Source organism: Gigantopelta aegis, unplaced genomic scaffold, assembly GCF_016097555.1.
Source record: "Gigantopelta aegis isolate Gae_Host unplaced genomic scaffold, Gae_host_genome ctg1980_pilon_pilon:::debris, whole genome shotgun sequence".
NCBI lineage: Eukaryota > Metazoa > Mollusca > Gastropoda > Neomphalida > Peltospiridae > Gigantopelta > Gigantopelta aegis.
In genome coordinates this window covers 80727-102311 of record NW_024532819.1, presented here as the reverse complement: position 1 = coordinate 102311, position 21585 = coordinate 80727, and the positions used below count along the sequence as shown (strand labels likewise).

Here is a 21585-nt window from a genome sequence, read left to right as displayed (position 1 = left end):
AATTTCTGTACTGGCTCAGGAGTAGGTGATGGAACAGGATTAGATAGAAATAGAGGAGTCGTTGACACAACAGGTACTGAGCTGCTAGGTGAGGGTATAATGCTACTTACAAACTCAACATCAGATTCGATTAATTCCAATGGAGCACAGTTCAATCTCTGCAAACAACATCCAATGAGAACAAGGAAGATGTTTATGTTGATAAGAGACATCATTTTAACAGAACTGTCAGTAATAATCTCTGTTTAAACTTTACTGGAGTGATGAATCGAGTCTGTGAACACTTTATATATATATAGATACTTCCCAAGGAAATGAAGGGTCTTTACCCCATAACAGGAAGTAGCATCTTGTTGTTTGGTTTCCATTTTTCCTGTCTCGTGGTTTTCCAATTTATCATAATAATTTTTTGGTTACCATTTTGTCTGTATAGTCAATTTTTAGAAACATATGTCCTTTTTTTGCATGTAATGTTTATTATTATGACACAACCTAACACCTTAATAGGAATGATGTGTGCAATATAGAAGATGACTTCAAAAGTCATTAGGGCAACCTCTTAACAGTCTTTCCTTATGTATTTTGACTCTGTAGTTAATCATTCTAAGAAGACAGCCACTACAAGTCATAACATCAACTTGATCACCTGAAATCATCAATGACGAAGCCTAATACATCACATGTAATTATTTAACTCTATTCTGTGAACTTTATTATGTAATATAGAGATCACCCTACACTTATTGCTATGTAGATGTTTAGAACCATAACTGACTTGTGAGGTAGGGAGATAGGGATAGCAATGCTTTATGTAAACAGGTGCTCATATTACTTCATGCAATTTATATTGGATGAATCATTATTGAAAGTAAATATATTTAAATGATGTTGACATGTGAGCATATTATTGTAATGATAAAGGCGACTGTCACGATTCAATTTAACATTAATAAACAATGCATCATGAGTTACTTATCGTTAGAATGAACTTCGGGAGAATAAACAGATCAACAATATTACTTATAGTAGGAAAAGTAATATTCCCTACTACGTACATTAGTAGGAAAACATTATTACAATTAACAGAGCATAACATGGGAATTAAATATATAATATCGGTAAATAAAGAGTCAATTTCCAAAAATAACTTGGGTAACTACCACATCCTAATTCACGATAAAAGGGGATCATTTTGTTAGCATTAGAAATACTACCAGTGATGTTATGTATGTAATTAACCCTCATGTCATGATGTAATAAACTGGGCCTTACACCTGAGAGGATGTAATATAATAGATTATTAACCACTACTTGTTGTTGATGACTATATATAGTGATGGTTTATTATAATAGAACTTGTGGTTATGATTATAAGTCAGTTGCACTGACCAAAAATGGTGTTGGCTTCATGAAATAATTTTGTGGTCATGATGGTTTTCTCAGTAACCTAACAACAGTATTGGACAACAAATTAAAATTATATAATATATTTTATTATTGTCAATTTATGAGTGGGAGCAACAATATTAATTTGTTGTGCAAACAAACTACTTTTGTTTTGAAACAATAATGTTTCAGCAAATCACACACAACTCCTGAATTTTAAAGAACAAACACCATTAGTAATAACTGAACAACAATACATGGAGATAGATATAGGATCAAAATTTATGGCATTCCATTTGTGTCACTGTTCTGAAAATTTTGGGTATGGTATCATCAATGTTATATTAGACCCCACCCCTAATCTAAATATACAATGTAGTGGACCAAGCCCATTATTGCATACTGACAACAGGTGACAGGATTCATTAAAATTAAGTTTATCTATATTAAAATGTAACACCAAGCAAAAATGATATATAACAATTTTATCTACAGATGTGTCAATTTTTAAAAAATACTCAAAAATAAGGGTGTATAATTAATTAAAGTGAAACACAATCAAAGAATACTACAATAATTAAATATTATTATTTTTATTATTATAAAAATAATCACACACAAATAATATACATACAATCTAGATATGTAGAATTGATACATGCTAAGATAAAATCATGTCCCTCTCCTATCTAAACACTAAATCATAAAAAAAGACAATTTATTTGAAAAAAATTTCCCTCGTTAACAAATAACAGTTAGTTAATTAACTATTAAGTGGAAAAGCTAACGTTGTTGTTAACTTAGGATTGTGGGTTTCAAGAGAATTTTCAGAGTAATGTATTACAAGTTCCAAGAGAGATTTGTAGACACATGGACTAGAGAAGCCATATTTAGTACCATCATAGACAACCTTCAAATGCTTGATACCGTTGTATCTGGATATGGATGAATAGAAGGTAAAATGGATGAATAAAGGTCAAGAATGGATGGACAGAGGGCAAGAATGAATGGATAGAGGGCAAAAATGGATGGACAGAGGGCAAGAATGGATGGATAGAGGGCAAGAATGGATGAATAAAATATTAACATTTACATTAGATCCATAAACTTATGTTATTTTGCATTTATTTATAGAGTCTATGAATTACAAAATAAATAACCAATATTACATATACTAATACATTTTAAAGCATTATTTACCCTCTATGCTGAGACACTAACAAGAATATAATTGTAAAAATTTGTCATAAAATGTAATTTAACATTAAAGATTTTAAAAGTAATTTCAATATGTCACAGTCATATTCAAAGTCCTTCACAATTATTGGTCACTGTGTGTGATGATGACATTTAAGTTCAGTTAAGTTAATTTGTCATACTCAATGTTATATACAACAATAAAACAATGATAGATAACATATAGATGCTATAAGGCCCAAAATAATCTTAGGACTATCTGGCAAGCTCTGCATGGCAAGCGTTTTTATTGTATCCGTTACAGAGGGGTTTCACTGGGCAGCTAGTTACAGTGGGAGAGAGTATATATATACACGTTTGCAGTTACTCCCTTGACCAAATGCTATGATCAAAGGTTAATAATACAATAAATGGATTAGTATAATAATAACACAGACATAACTAAGTCACACACATGTACATGTACAACATGTACATGTACATGTGTTGTATGCTGACCTATTGCACAAGCAAAGGAAATGAAAAGATTTATAACAATAAAATAACAATATATGATGTATCCTATTAATTAGAAGCCATAATAAAGGGGCGTGTACATATAAATCCAATGACATAAGACTATTTGCTTATGCTCCAATCAATACCACTTTCACCACCTACACTGTTTAAATATCAGAGTCCTTATTAAGAACACATGTTGTGTCATAGAGAACTTACACAATGTCAATAGTGTGGGTATGAAGGGCACCCTTGACTTCTTGGGACTTTCCTGATGGCCGACAAAGGAATGTACCATCTTGTTTACCTCTTAAATAGTGCTCAGATTGACTCCTAAAAGGAAGAGAAAGGGAAATAGAGTAACCAACAATGGGCATTTCATGTGTAAACTTCAATATTATAAGATCAATTCTTAGAACATAATAATATATAACATGTCAAATTTCAATATCATCCTGTCTAATTCCAAAACAATTGTTACAATAACAATTACCTTATAAGGAAAACTAAAAACAATAACAAATATTACATAAGCAGAAAAATAAAATTATGCCTCCATTTTATCCAATGATCATTCATTATCATTTCAATTAATTCATTAGTTCACATACCTATCACACTCTACATACCACGTCTCCTGACGAATGTGAGGACGATTCTCAACAGGCATTGGTAACTGAAAAGATATATACATGTACATGTATATTATATGGAGATTACAATATATTTAGTCCAATACATGTACATGTAGCACAATACATGTGTATCAAGAGGAACAGTATATTGAGACTAATATACTGACCATGTGAATGTAATCACAAGCCAACAGTTCAGTATTTCTTACCTTTGGTCTCATATGTACTGGCCTCATAGCATTAACTGGTGTGCTTTGTGTAAACCTATCATTCTCTGAAGACACTTTTCTAATCGGAGGTAGAGGGAGCTGTGGTAAAGGAGTTTTCAGCTGATTACCAGCCCGGCTTGCTCTAGGAACAAGAGGAGGAGGAGGAGGAGATGATTCCTCTATTGTCCTACTTCTGTTGACAGAGAGAGAGAGAGAGAGAGAGAGAGAGAGAGAGAGAGAGAGAGAGAGTACAGACAAATCACACATAAGAAAGGTGTTACCTTGGAGGAGGAGGAGGGCCAGGATTAGCCAAAGAAAGGACACTTCAGGTGGAGGTTCATAAATCAATTCAGGGTCCTCATCATCATCCCTGAAATTATTAAAACAACACTCACAAAATAGGCACATGTACTGTTGTATGTATGTTACCATGGAAACAAGTAAAATAAGACATTATTGTACATACGTTACCATGGAAACAAGTAAAATAATGCATTATTGTACATATGTTACTATGGAAACAAGTAAAATACATGTACATGCACACAGTTTTAATGCACACATTGTCTTATGAGAATATATTATTATTAACAATAATTTGGAGAGATGATGATACTTACATCTCTTCTTCCAATGTTCCATACAATGTACCATAAATACTCTCGGATTCTGTGATAGACTTCTCTTTGACACGTTCAGAAATATCATGATGAGTCAGTCCTTCTTGGACTAGTTTACTGGAAAAAAAAAAACATTAAATTACAAGTGTACTAACAGTGAGTTTAGATTCTCTTTATCATGGACATAATGAGGCTTTGGAAACTATTTCTATTATTATTATTATTACTGTCTTACCTAATGTATTGATCTTTTTCCCATTGAAGTCTCATTAAAATAGGTCTTATTGAGTTTAAGTCACGATCAAGTGCTCTAAAATTTTTGTTACAATCCATCATGTTTTGTAAAGCCATTTTATGGTATCTTTCAGCTTGTTGTAATTTATCACCTAATACTTTCCCATTTTCCATTACCCTATAAGGTAATACAGTGTTATGAGTATGTGTGTGTGAGAGAGACAGAGAGACAGAGAAGAGAGAGAGAGAATGTTCACCTTTTTCTATCAATCTCCAACATATTAGATACAGAGAGATTAGATTTCTTGAGAAAGACAAGCTGATCTTTAAGCATTTCCACTATATTCCCTCGAGCTTTGACACTAGCTTGAGCATTCTCAACTTCCTACAAAAGAAAAGATCATTTAATTTTAAGTAAATGGAGTCACCAGAGAGGTGATCAGTAAACAAGTTATTAATATACACAAAACTAACAATATAAGGTTTAAAGATACAATCAAACAATTCATAGTGGACACACAGATTTAAGGACAACACTTCTAGTCCCATACTTATATTTTAGTGTATTATACAACCTCTATATTGAGGACACTTGTTCTAGTCCCATACTAATACTTTAGTGTATTATACAACCTCTATATTGAGGACACTTGTTCTAGTTCCATACTAATACTTCAGTGTATTATACAACCTCTATATTGAGGACACTTGTTCTAGTCCCATACTAATACTTTAGTGTATTATACAACCTCTATATTGAGGACACTTGTTCTAGTCCCATACTAATACTTTAGTGTATTATACAACCTCTATATTGAGGACACTGGCTCTAGTCCCATACTAATACTTTAGTGTATTATACAACCTCTATATTGAGGACACTTGTTCTAGTCCCATACTTATATTTTAGTGTATTATACAACCTCTATATTGAGGACACTTGTTCTAGTCCCATACTAATACTTTAGTGTATTATACAACCTCTATATTGAGGACACTTGTTCTAGTCCCATACTAATACTTTAGTATATTATACAACCTCTATATTGAGGACACTTGTTCTAGTCCCATACTAATACTTTAGTGTATTATACAACCTCTATATTGAGGACACTTGTTCTAGTCCCATACTAATACTTTAGTGTATTATACAACCTCTATATTGAGGACACTTGTTCTAGTCCCATACTTATATTTTAGTGTATTATACAACCTCTATATTGAGGACACTTGTACTAGTCCCATACTAATACTTTAATGTATTATACAACCTCTATATTGAGGACACCTCTACATTAAGGATCCATTTGAAAGTGGTTTGACAAAGTAACAGATATTGGTTGACAAAATGTCTATCAACAGTCACTTACAACTCTTTCATGCTCAAATCTCTTCTCTAATTCAAGGTACTCATCATTTTTAGAATCAAAATTCTCTGTTGCTTCTCGTAATTTGTCAAGTAGTTCTTCAACGTCATTCTCACGATCTTCTTCTTCATCTTCCGCACCTTCATCAGTGATCTAAATGGACAGATAGTAAAATGAAAGATCATATGGATACATAAAAATAGATATGCATATGTAATAGAAGCAATTTACTTTGGCAAAACGGGATATGGGATGTTCCAATTTCACATCAAGACGTGGGTTATACTGAGACAATGAGTTTTTACGATAGTACTCAATTAAAGCAGGTACAGATGAAAAATCTGTTGGTTCCGAAAACCCATACTTCCCTTGAGATGAAATGATACGTATTAACTTGTTTTGTCCTCCTTTTCTCACAGTCAATGTGTAAGCTCCTCGTTGAGAGTCACGGACAAGAAATGTCCCGTCGACTGTATCTCTGAGTTTTGCTGTCACTTCCTCCCTGAACATAGATAGGAATACAATGAGTGCTCTCTTTATAGTAGAATCTCTTATAATGGACAATTTGATTTTAAAAAACTCTCTGAATGTGTTCTAGTTCCATACTAATACTTTAGTGTATTATACAACCTCTATATTGAGGACACTTGTTCTAGTCCCATACTAATACTTTAGTGTATTATACAACCTCTATATTGAAGACAATTGTTCTAGTCCCATACTAATACTTAAGTGTATTATTTGACCTCTATATCAAGGTCCAAGGACACCTCTATATTAAGGATATCCTCTATACAGATGACACAGGTGGAATAAGGTCAAATAGTACTCACTACATTACCATTGTATTCTGACACCTTAGAAACTTACAACTGTCCCCAATATACAGAGAGGTCAAATAAACTAATAACTGGAACAAGTCCAGGATGTTTGTAAAGGGTGTTTTTAATTCATTGTCCTTTACAGGAAGTAAATTAGTGTTATGATCTAAGGGGTGTCCTCTTTTCATAAGAGGAAAAAACACAAGTGGTATTTTCTATTAATAACACACACATGTACATGTACACAATAAATATTGACATATTCTATTACATGTACATTAAAACCCGCACCAAGTTTTTGATATGTAGCCAAGTCTGAATATATTAAATTACTGACTTACCTGGAAATATCCTGCCAGTACCAACACACATCAGTTAATGGCATAGAAACAGTATCGACATCTTCCTCTATAACTGGTACAGGGAGTGGTCGAGAGGGAGGGAGAGAGGGAGGGAGAGAAGGTTGCCTTACTCTACTTGGTACTGGAGGTGGTGGAGAAGTGGCTAGAAATAGAACGAACTACTTAATAATATAAATGTACATGTACATGTGTATAATGAAAGTAATAGTGGTCTAGCATATTAAAATAGAATGAACTACTTAATAATATAAATGTACATGTATATGTGTATAATGAAAGTAATAGTGGTCTAGCATATTAAAATAGAACGAACTACTTAATAATATAAATGTACATGTGTATAATGAAAGTAATAGTGGTCTAGCATATTAAAAAATCAACTTAAGTTTTACAGAGAAATAACCATTATTTATGTCTCCTTTCAAATATAAATCAAATTTTAGCATATCAAAACAATAAACTTTATAATAATTTTTTATGAGAAACAGTTTCATTGCAACTGTTCAAAACAAGTGAGTTATATAATTTGATTTGATTGTTCTAGTAACAAATGAAACAAAAACAAAACAACTCAAGAGGAAATGGTTGCATTTAAACACCTGCTATGTTAACATCCTTTACCAGGAAGTTAATAAAATATGGTATGTAATAATTACTATAGAACTTCCTGTTATAAATTTATTAATAAGATGGGTGCATAGAACGTGCAAACATTTCCTTAAATGTCAGCATTTTCTCGACTTAGTTACACAATTAATGATATGTAATGGAGCTAATGCTCAATGAATTTCAAACGAACACTTGTGCATAAGTTATTGTTACACAACCATCTCAAACAGGAAGTTTATAAAATTTGGTAAGCATGAGGGACTATCATTGAACTTCCTGCATACCAACTTTCTTGTTCAAGATGTCCATGCATAGAGCAATCATTTATATGCACAAGTATTTGTTCTAAATTTTCAGACTTGGTTTATAATACTCACGTTTGGTTTCTCTCCTGATAGGAGGTGGAGGCGCTACATAAATAATAAACACAATATAACATATTAAATATTGTATACTTCAGTACATTATCAGTATACTCTAGTAAAACATCAGTATATTTCAGTATACTCTAGTAAAACATCAGTATATTCCAGTATACCATTACCTCTGTTCCAGGGGCCTTTCTGTAATAGAATATCTATTATCCGACAGTGAACATCACAATTTCCCACCAGCTCACTAAGATCAAAGTACAGATATTAAAGGTCAAAGTACAGAGGTTAAAGGTTAAAATAAGACCAACTTACATTTTTGTTCTGGTTTTGGGTCTGATAAGAGTGGGTCCAAAAACAAGAGCTAAATTATTTAGTGACATCTTGTATATTGTTGTTCATCAATAACACTGCAATGAGACGGAGAGAGAGAGAGAGTAAGACATAATACAGACATATTATATTATAACTTACTTAATGAGATGTTTCAAAATTGTTTCTAATGTCAGTTTATTATGAGATGGTAGTCGGTCAACAAGAGATTTTACATTTTTGATAAATCATTTCAATATCTTTACTGCTTTCTAAAAAAGAATAAAAATGGAGAATATTATCAGCAAACTGAATCATTTCTACAAAAAACTAGCAGTGCATGAAATATGAGATGAGATGAGAGAGAGAGGATCGTGATGATGATGAGATGAGAGAGAGAGAGAGAGGAGAGAGAGAGAGAGAGAGAGAGAGAGAGAGAGAGAGAGAGAGAGAGAGAGAGAGAGAGAGAGAGAGAGAGACGAGAGAAGAAGAGAGAGAGGAGAGAGAGATTGAGAGAGAGAGAGAGAGAGAGAGATGAGAGAGAGAGAGATGGAGAGAGAGAGAGAGAGAGAGATGCAACAGTTTACCGTACTTGCAGCCTGAATAAAATCACTATACATGTGATAAGTGAACACTGGTTCAGGTAACTCTCTCAAGTAGAGTTGAGAGCACCGGCAAAGACATGAGTATCAACCCAACGTGGATCATGAACATCAACAGCAGCTACATCTAGAGAGAGAGAGAAAGAGAGAGGAGAGAGAGAGAGAGAGAGAGAGAGAGAGAGATGGCCTACGTAATCTATTTACAAACTTACTTGTATTCAGTTCATCTTTTAGTCTGTTAATGTCACCAAGTGATGGACTGATACGATAGATACCTTCTAGTCTTAGACTAACAATACAACAACAATATCACTTATAACTGAATGGATCCTCATACCTTTCTCCTCTACTGCTTCGATACATTTGATGACAATAGGTGGAGCCTTCTCAACCTGACAGTTTAAATTGTGCCGCTAATTCAACACCAAATACTTCAACTAATAATTTTAAAAATAATACATATAAGTTAATAATAAAATATAATATATGTAGTTATAATATATAATATATGTAGTTATAATATATAATATATGTAGTTATAATATATGTAGTTATAATATATAATATATGTAGTTATAATATATATAATTAGAATATATAAGTTAATGTAACACTATATTATGCAGTGACATGTCCTCAGTCTTCATAATAGTATATTATGTTAATATACTTAATCATTATTGTAACTGGACTATATGATGTTTGTAACCAAACTAACCAATGTTATGTCTCGTGTCTCCATTGATCACAACTAGCAATGGTCTCCATTAGACACATTTTGTGTAGACTCATACTACAATCTTGAGAGAGAGAGAGAGAGAGAGAGAAGAGAAAGAGAGAGAGAAACAGAGAGAGTAAAATTATTATTTACTTAATTAATTATCTCACTTTACACTTTAATCCTTGTCGTATAAACCCTAACATGTACTTGCGACAGAAATCACATCTAGTAGGAGTACCATATGTATGAGAATGAAAGATATGTCCATTTAATGAACGTTCTCCCTCTACAAAATATAAACAAAATGACTGTTGATGAAAATGTTCTTTGTTCTCTCTCTCTCTCTCTCACACACACCACACACACACACACCACACACACACACACACACACACACACACACACACACACACACACACACACACACACTCACTTCTTTTCTTAGGGTCTTGATCTGTTATTGTGAATACACTTGGTGAACGAACCATAGCAGCAGCATACTGACCAAACTGACCACTTAATCTCTTCCAAGCACCAATATCAGTATCATCACCAGGAGAGAGAGAATTAGGAGTAGATACCTACAATAAAATAATATTATCAGCAGAAAATATAATCTGACATATTGACACTTTTAACATCATTGAGTCACATAAACTAAATTAAGAATAAACATTACAGTACGACTACACCCCATAATATATATGTATGATACACTGATCTATAATAACTAACATTAATAGTAAAAACAACCCCACTAATAATATATTTCTTATAATACTTAAAAAACAATATTATATCATTATTCTTATTTCATTAACTTATTTATAGTATAAACATTTAATATTCCCCTGCTAATAAATCCACAATGAGGGTAATGTAGAACATTGTTGGTGTATTAATAACTTATTGAAATAAAGATATAAAATATAAATTTATTACAAATAGTTAATACTACTATACTTTCTAGTGAAAAGTAATAAATATGCTACACCCACAGTGACCCACCCATTGCTGATATATTACTAAGTCAGAACTCAATGTAATACAATTTAATATATTATAACATGTATACTGCTATTATTTACTCTATTGTATATGAACATATCTATACGTAATATTAAAACTACAATACTTCTTAAAACTTAACTATACAAATTTCAGACTACAGCTCTAATAATATGCCACTCCCACTATTAATTACGTGTGGGTGGTAACTATTTTTCTGATTAATGAAATGTGAGCAGTACCTGTGTTGGCCTACAGAGTTCGTTAAGACACTCCATAATGACTTGTATATGTAGTTCATCAGTAATACCAAGTTTCTATGAGAATGAGATATTATAAAACAATTGTGCATTATAAAAAGACACATTCCAGTTCTGGAACGGGAATGAAATTATAGGTATGCATGTGTATATGTCCACTAACTATTAGTATGTCTTCATTGACCCTCATCAGTTCTTGTCCAGTAACAATACCACCTTTTTTAAATGGTCCCAGTAAACATCAATTTTAACGGCTTTCATCCATGATTCAATGTCTGACTCATGGAATTCAAGGAAATGACTGGAGAGTGAGAGAGAGAGAGAGAGAGAGAGAGAGAGAGAGAGAGAGGAGGAGGAGGAATGATTTTAAAACATTTCATATGTTCATACTTACATTTTTAGTGTAAACATATTCTCTATATGAGATATCTTCTAAAGCATCCTGTGGAATGGAATTATAAAATCATTGGTCTCAGATTTTCAAAACAAAATCTTAAAAACTCACACTGGCACTAGGATCACATTTAATGACTTTTAAGAAAGCATCTTTGCAGGTGGCATGGCATACTGCTTGACAGTCTGTGTGTGTGTGAGAGAGAGAGAGAAAAGAGAGAGACAGAGACAGAGAGACAGAGAGAGAGAAGAGAAGAGAGAGACAGAGAGACAGGACAGAGAGAGAAGAGAGACAAGAGAGACAGAGAGAGAGAGAAGAGAGAGAGAGAGAGAGACAGAGAGACAGGACAGAGACAGAGAGAGAGACAGAGAGAGAGAGAGAGACAGAGACAGAGAAGAGAGACAGACAGACAGAGAGAAGAGAGAAAGAGAGAAGCAGTAAAAGAATGTTAATAAACAAATCATACTAGGTAAATAATGCCCTATATATTAAATAAAACTATTTAATTAAATGTGTAGTCTGTGATGTTATTTTAATCAGCAGTTGCTACAATAACAAGAGTAAACCCATGACCAATTACTGTATGATGTACACAATAAAATAACATATAACTATAATGTATTATGTCAACTTGAAATAAACTTGAGAACAGGACAACATATTTATTGTATACAGATATATCATATACAACTCACATATGCACTTGAAGCCAGAATTACTCGCACCCCAAAGGTAGTCTTCACCTAACAGACAGATAGATAGATAAACAGAGAGAAAAATAGATGAATAATGAAGAATGGACATGTTATGGATTAATGAACGATCAGATAAATATTATCACTTACAAACAATACACATTAGTGGTAGCTGAAGTTGTCACTTTAAAAAGATCATGAGGTTGTATAACTTCTCTAGGAGCACGAGGAGCTGGAGGGGGTGGGTTGTTTTCTTTTGGTATAGAAGGATCAGGTGTTGGAGTTGGTCTTTTCCGCCGAGGTGGAGGAGGTGGAGTAGGTTCATGGATAGGCTCTTGGGGAGGGGGAAAGGGAGATATGGGTTCTTCCCGTGGTATCACTTCATCTATTAATTGTGAATAACTACCGCCAGGAAAGTCCCAGTTTCTCAGTACGTTGATTAGTACCTATAAATAGACATTTGATGATGTAATGATCAAACTATTTCCTGTAGTCATTCATCCATTGGACCAAAGTATTAATCCATTCTACTTAATCATCCATCCATTAAAATTAGTATCTCTTATACCTTTCATCCAAGCACTTTCATTTGGCCATGATCCATCATCTAATTTATAGACAATTAAAAAAATCACCAGGTAACATAGACACTTCGAGGAATCTCTTGATGTGAATGGAAAGAGAGCTTTGTACACTCTATATGCCATCTCCTAGACAGCCAGAGATGAGAGAGAGAGAGAGAGAGAGAGAGAGAGAGAGAGAGAGAGAGAGAGAGAGAGAGAGAGAATACAATATAATTACAACATATCTTAAATCCAAACTTAGGTTATCTATCAAACAAACTACTAGAATGTACACTAAATTATACACCTACAACATTGTATTGTACATAAACATGTACACTACTCACTCAATATCACATAGATCATATTAACAAAGATGTTCAAGTGAGTATCATCAATAAAATACAATGGCAAACAAGTTATTTACATTGTTTATATTAGATATATCTCTCCAGATGCTGGACTAGCCTAAACCAAATAACTGTTATTTTAAGGACAAAGTGAAACTATACAACGTGTGTCCAATTAAACATAGAATATAGAGATAAGTTTACATGTAAAAAATACATGTACATGTACTATAAACAGCCCATATAGTTCTGTAGATTTTGTGGTCATAAAAGCTGTCATCCATTAATTCATCAGTTCAACCATTCATTCATCAATCCATCCATTCATCCATCATACAATTCATTCATCCATCAATCCATCCATTCATCCATCAATCCATCCATTCATTCATCCATCAATCCATCCATTCATAAAATCAACCATCTATTAATTCATCTACAAATCTGTTGTTCATCCATTTTATCAAACCATCATCATTTAACTATTGTCCATCCAATATGGGCTATCCATTATATACATATAAAAATACAACATCTCCAATAAGGAGGCAACCCTCACCTCAAGTCACATGATATGACAACAAACATTGGTAAAAAAGTTACCACTATTCCAAATTAATATAATATATATATATATATATATTACACACACACACACACACACACACACACACACACACACACACACACACACATTACACACATATTACACACACACATTAAAGGGTTAGACCTCACGAGTAAATAAATCACAACTACAAGGTATAGGATGTTAGCTATACATGTATTTAAACAGGATAAGCCAGTTATGACAGGATTGGGTTATTGTAAAAGTATACACAAAGAGAAAAGACAAACTAACATTACAATTGGGAGTTTACCACTTCATTTCACAAGATGCTCTACAACAACTATCAGTTTACTAACATATACAGAGGTTTACAGAGGTATCCTAAGTTTCTAATGAACTACACAATTGATACACTGGTGTTTAGAATGGAAAGGAACTTAAATTTCTTCCACCAGTAAAATTAACCAAGAATGACAGAGAACTAAACTAGCTTCTAAAAATATATTTGAATATTTTGAGATTATATATATCATTAATTCAAGGCCAAACGATATCTTTATACATACTTTACACAGACAGGGTGAATTAATTTGGTTGTCTCAAGAACAAACACTTTTATAGTAAAACTATAAGCAGCTGGTTGGGTAGTTAATACTGACATACAATGAAATGATCAATACCATTTCTACAGCTGTCTCTTTTTACTAAAACTATTTATATGTAAAAGTGCTGTACCCAATACACGATTATCTAACTGTTTACATCAACAAAATCAAAGCTGTATGGCTGTTCCCCCTTCAGACCAAGTCATCATGTACATTAACATTATACGAAGGGTGACAACATATCTCACCCGCTATTTTGCCAGTACTGCCACTAGTGTCTCAGCTGGAAAGTTCACACTGCTTGCGCCTTCCTTCCTCAAAGAGTTGACTTGATGCCTCTACAAGGGGGAGTCGGCTCATGTCGCCATATTCAATGTATCACGTGACGTGTATTACGTCATTCGAGCGGTCTGAGGGAGTGGCTGCTTTGCACCATTTCGTAATATGAATATGTATGTAGTGAAACCACAGATTGAGTTCAAGTATCAAAGAAGGAGAAGTAAAGAGCATTCGACTGATACGTGTATTAATAAAAGCGTTGAGAAGAAAAATTAGAGTTAAAGATAAAATTAAAGATGACTCTTTTTTACTGTTCTGCGGTTCCTTATGTTACTAAGTGCAGTAATAGGTAAGCCATACTGTGTCCAAATAGAGTAAATAACAGTGTTGTGTTTAATATAAACACATACTAAAGTCTACTACTTTTTACTTGCATAAACAGCAAATAACATTATTTAAATCTAAGAAACTTGCACCAAATGTTGCTACAATGCTACTAGTCATTTTTGATTATTTATGATGTTGTCTGCATATTCTGTATTACATATAGTTTGATAATGTTGTCAATTATTATGGTCTGTGTTTATTAACATTATAAAGTAAGGAAATATTAGTAAATCCTGTATCCACATGACTTCCAGCAATAAACACAATGCAATATTATTAATACTATATCCCTAAGCCCTAAACCTTGGAGCCTAATAATTCTATTAATTTGTATCAAAGAATGACTTTTTCTACTGGAACTCTCAGTAGCCATAGGAATTCACTCCAATATTACCCTTTGTTTGATCCAATGATGTGTTTACAGCAGTGTTAAGACATCATTTAATGCAAATATTGTTGCATACATATTTAAGCAGAGAAGAGAAAAGGAAGGATTAATGTCAATAGTGTAGTTATATTGGTTTGCCTGAATATGCAACAAAACTATATACTGGTATATGAGTCTTAGAAATTCTGATACAAATAAATTATGTTACAATAATTTAATCATTCCATTGGATATATATTATAGCTTTAATAATATCTAACACACTGAATTGAAAGTATCAATGTCTGGTCTGAATACTTCAACCATTGCTAGTATTACTCAATCCTTATGGATATAATTGCTAGTATTACTCAATCTTTACAGATATAATAGCTGGTATTACTCATTGTTTACAGATATATGTAATAGCTGGTATTACTTGATCTTTACAGATGTAGTAGCTGATATTACTCATTGTTTACAACTGGTATTGCTAACAGCATTTCCTAAGTAAAAAAATAAATTGAGGTTTCACTATATCAACTAGTTGCTTACACAGTTGGTTTGATCATCAGGTAGAGACATACACAATCTATGAATTACAACAACTAACTAAGTACTATGAAAAAGTGTAGGAATTATTAATGCAAATTTAGTATGAAATCTCAAACAATGACAAGCACACTACATTGAGTACAATTGAGGAAGAAGAGTTTAGTACTAATATATAATATGACTAGCTCAGCAGAGTTAGTAGGTATTGATTATGAGATCAATATTTCATTGAAACACAATGTTTTGGCCAATAGACTTCTTCAGGTATGTAAAATAGAAAAAAAATAATTATATAACGAAATATCTAGTATAACTGACTTATTGTAATTATTATAGAAATGTTTTTATTATAAGTTGCTAATTATAAAGTGTAGCATTTAGATCACAGGTGTCAAATGTTATAACATAACTTTTGTAATTGTGAGTCTATGGTTTTTTATGGTAACTAAGATAACAGAGACAATTCTAAAATTAGTATCTAGCTCAATTTTTAGAATAATTATTTAATTTAAACATTTCTCTACCAAACAATTTGGTTATCATAAGTCTAGTTTTTAAGCTTTCTGGAATATCCTTTGGACCCAATTAATAGTATTGTATAGTTTTGTATATGTAAACACTGAATGTTCTTAAAAATATAAAAATTATAAGAATAACAATTTTCTAGGTATCAAAAACATCTGCCCAGGCCAGCTGGCTTATCCTCACCAAGAAACCACCATATCCTATAATAGCCACCAAACCAAATTACCTAATATACAACAATTATGTCATAATTAATTCCCTTATTATATATGCACCTATAGACTTGTAAGTTATTGTATGGGGTAGGAAAAAAGTACTTCAGCCTCTCCTTCCATCCCAACTTACAAGAAGGGCCTATTGCCAAGTAGTACTGATTCAATAACCTTAGCAATAAAGTGCTTCAGCCTCTCCTTCCCTCCCAACTTACAAGAAGGGCCTATTGCCAAGTAGTACTGATTCAATAACCTTAGCAATAATAAAGTACTGATGTATATTGCTTAATTTTTAAAGTAATTGTTAATAATTTTGGTTATAAGAGGCACATTATAATCAATATAATAAAATACAGTAACCTGTACCAGCTCTGCTCCCTTACTACAGAGGGAGGAACTGGCCATGCAAATCTACATTAGCCCCTCCCCCCTCCCATTACAACTATGTTCCTGCCCCTATACAAATAAAGATTCAATTATTATTATTATTATTATTACATTCAATACTATTTATCTCACCAGCTCAATGTGATCACCTACCACGATTCACAAAAGAACCCTATAACCAAACAGTGTGTACTCCCTCTGGGACCAATAAAACTCAAGATATACTGACCCTTTCCTGTGCAATTGAAGTTCTTTCAAAGAGTTCTAAAACTCATTATATACGATGGATACAAGCTCTTGATGTTAATGATAATAATTGGATAATTAATAATGAAACTTACAACATTACTGAACGAAGAATGTCAAATCAAATACAGTCATCTGTTTCTACTATCGAGTCAATACTAACTCTTAATATTAGTAATGCTCGTCATAGTGGTTTCTATTACTGGTGTATCGTGTTCAACAATAAAGATAAGTTATATCCTGTATCTCAACAAGTTTTTATCACCAAACAAATTAATTCATTTTCTTGCATTGACAAGAGTGATTACAAGACAAAATGTTTATCGTATCCTCCACTTTCAAGCTCCGCCACTCGTTCTGTCTCGTCTGATGATATGTCTGTTGATACTATTGTTGCCATAGTGATACCAGTTATCCTGTTTGTCATACTGGTTTGTCTAATTATCATCTTTGCCATTTTAATTGTTAGAAAGCTGAAACAAACATCAAGACATGACATAAAAGGTGAGAAAGAGAGAGAGAGAGAGAGAGAGAGAGAGAGGGAGGGAGGGAGGGAGAGAGATGGACAGATGGACAGACAGATGGACGGACGGAGAATTCTGAGTTTAAAAGACAAACAATGACTAATGTAACAATGTTTACATTGATGGTGTTAAAATCCCTCAATTTATTTGTTGTTATGTTAACAGTTTTGGGAATTATATTTTCCAACTTGTAATATGATAATGTAATTGAATTTAATAGCTACTCCCATCCATTGTGGGTGTAATAATAAACAATGTTATTATCTTTTTTTGTTATTATTTATTGTTATTAACTTTTAGTTTCAAAATCAATTGTTTAATTTATACATAATAATATAAACAATGAAAGTTATGACATCATGTCATTTAATATTATAATAATAGCACCCATTTTTTAAAAAGAATGCAGCTGTATTATATAGTGTTATTGTTTATTTTTATCGTTTATACTCCAATGCAATTCTTAAATTTACAGCATCTAGGACTTATATTTTTTAGTTTTTATTTATTAATGAGGCAACACTGACTTGCAATTGTGATGGAGTGGCAATATAAAATGACACTTTGAATTACTAACACCATCTGTATTGAGAACATAGTCCCCCATATTAATACGTTAATAATATTAATTAATATTAATAGTGTATTGTTTAATTTCTATATTGAGGATACCAAAATGTACATCCTTAGAAGTTGTTATAACTGAATGTAGCATTTTTAAAAGTTACATAAAAAATAAATATTTGTCTCCTTTTTCTTGCGTAATTTAAAGGATCTACCTTCACTTTAATTTTACAAATGCAATTAAAGTTGAGTGCGTGTGACTTAGACAAATTACTGATATTAATACACTTTAAATCCATTGGATTAAAATCATGAAACTTAGTAGATGTCAATACTATTGTGTAATCTTCAAAGAATTAAGATTAAAAATCTACTATTATATTATATATGTTGTTAAACTGTTAAATGGATGTCAACAGTATTGTTAACTTGTTATAAAACACATTTAACAATGAGAAAAAAGACTTGTAAATATGTTATTATTCTCTAATATGGTCAAATCAATCTGCTATATAATCATTGTTAACAACCTTGTGCTAGCTTGTAGACCTGTAGAATAACGGACATGTAACACATTAGTTATGTAATAGACCCTTGTTATATAAGACATCTTGGAATCTTTATTGAGGGTCCTTAATATAGAGGTTGAATAATACATTTAATGTATTAGTATGGGACTAGAACAAGTGTCCTCAATATAAAGGTTGTATAATACAATAAGGTATTAGTATGGGACTAGAACAAGTGTCCTCAATATAGAGATTGTATAATACACTAAAGTATTAGTATGGGACTAGAACAAGTGTCCTCAATATAGAGATTGTATAATACACTAAAGTATTAGTATGGGACTAGTCCTTAATATAGATACTGTATTTAGTTCAAAATGTATTCAATGAGAATTTCCACTGTAGAAATGTCATTAAAAGGTTTTAACCTAATGTTACCTTTATTAAACAGATACCATTAGTATGTTACTTACTAGCCCATAGTCTGTTAATAATTATAGTGACCACTAGTAATTGTTTTTTAATAACCACTAGTTTGTTAATAATACAGCTGCAGTCTCAGTGGTGTTAGCCAATATGTTATGTCCCAGACTATTGACTGTGAAATAATTTCTATTGCAGAATATGATCTTATCAGTTTATTAAATTATTATGTTTACAGTAAATATCGTCTGTTGGACTAATATAGATAAAATAATAATAATGAAATGATGTACACAATAGCATTAACAACAAACATTGACTATAGTTCTAGTGTCATATTACTAGTAATACTTTAGTGTATTACACAACATCCGGATTGTATTGTTGTAAATGTAGTTCTGGGGCCTACTAGAGGGGAAGGAGATTCCATTCCATTGACTATTGTTATAGTAATTGAATACTTCCATGTACATAAATATTTTCTAGCACATGGAATGATAGATTGGAAGGGCGGGGTTGCAAAACCTTTTTGTCTTTTTAACTATTAATATTAGTATGTAGTAAAGTAATACACTCCAGAACAATAAAATTTAGGAGGTCATCAGACCCCTTAGCCCTCCCTATGTCTATACATTATATCTCCATTGTCATTTAAAGTGATATGTAATATATTTATTAATTATCAATTCAATTATTACCATACTATATGGTACATTATAATATGGTATATTATATATAATATATATATATATATACAATATTATAATATACCATACTATATGTACATTATAATATGGTATATTATATATAATATATATATATTATAATATACCATACTATATGGTACATTATAATATTGTATATTATATATAATATATATATAACAGAGAATTCATTAATAAATAAAATAGATCAATAATAGTTGATTATGATATAATTAGTTATTAATAGTTATAAATTGTGTAATTAGATAAAAAACTACTGTAGCTACATTGTCAGTTACTTGTATAGACATTTTGTTAACTAATATCTGTTACTTTCTTGTCAAACCTTTTTTCTGATGGATCCTTAATGTAGAGGTGTCCTCAATATAGAGGTTGTATAATACACTAAAGTATTAGTAGGGGACTAGAACAAGTGTCCTCAATATAGACGTTGTATAATACACTAAAGTATTAGTATGGGACTAGAAAAGTGTCCTCAGTATAGAGGTTGTATAATACACTAAAGTATTAGTATGGGACTAGAACAAGTGTTCTCAATATAGAGGTTGTATAATACATTAAAGTATTAGTATGGGACTAGAACAAGTGTCCTCAATATAGAGGTTGTATAATACACTAAAGTATTAGTATGGGACCAGAACAAGTGTCCTCAATATAGATATAATACACTAAAGTATTAGTATGGAACTAGAACAAGTGTCCTCAATATAGATGTTGTATAATACACTAAAGTATTAGTATGGGACTAGAACAAGTGTCCTCAATATAGATGTTGTATAATACACTAAAGTATTAGTATGGGACTAGAACAAGTGTCCTCAATATAGAGGTTGTATAATACACTAAAGTATTAGTATGGGACTAGAACAAGTGTCCTCAATATAGAGGTTGTATAATACACTAAAGTATTAGTATGGGACTAGAACAAGTGTCCTCAATATAGAGGTTATATAATACACTAAAGTATTAGTATGGGACTAGAACAAGTGTCCTCAATATAGAGGTTATATAATACACTAAAGTATTAGTATGGGACTAGAACAAGTGTCCTCAATATAGAGGTTATATAATACACTAAAGTATTAGTATGGGACTAGTACAAGTACCCTCAATATAGAGTATCCTTAATTCAGAGAGTCCTTTATGAAGGATTCCATAGCAAATCTATTATATAGTGAGGACATCTTTACAATACTTAGTAAACAAAAAAACTATAAAAAACTACTTATAATTACATTCTCACAATATCTGTTACTACTATCATTACCAACACATCAAAGAGTGTTGATTTAACTGTCTTCTAATCTCTCAACTGGGTGTTTTCAACCTCACATGATGTCATGTTTCCATAGTTACTGTTATCACATGAGGATCTGCTATCAAAGGGTTTCTATAGTTATTATTGCCTATAACAACACTTGAAAGAGATATCTCTTGACACACCAAGACATACAAACTTTTACTGGTTTATCATTGCCTTGTAGTAACTACC

General features: G+C 32.0%; 1 protein-coding gene across 1 annotated transcript; it reads right to left on the bottom strand.

Moving 5' to 3' along the window:
• Positions 1-2174: 2174 nt before the first annotated feature.
• Positions 2175-11230, bottom strand: LOC121391250 (phosphatidylinositol 3-kinase regulatory subunit alpha-like; the record flags this gene model as incomplete). The annotated part of the gene is made up of 13 exons (XM_041522939.1): positions 11195-11230; positions 10378-10525; positions 8316-8348; positions 7309-7471; positions 6378-6648; positions 6150-6299; positions 5037-5164; positions 4781-4855; positions 4546-4662; positions 4207-4295; positions 3575-3587; positions 3301-3414; positions 2175-2321 (listed from the first exon to the last, which is right to left on the bottom strand). Coding segments are annotated over exons 1-13 (1484 nt in total), but the record flags the coding sequence as incomplete, so codon positions are not given.
• Between the last annotated feature and the right edge of the window lie 10355 nt (positions 11231-21585).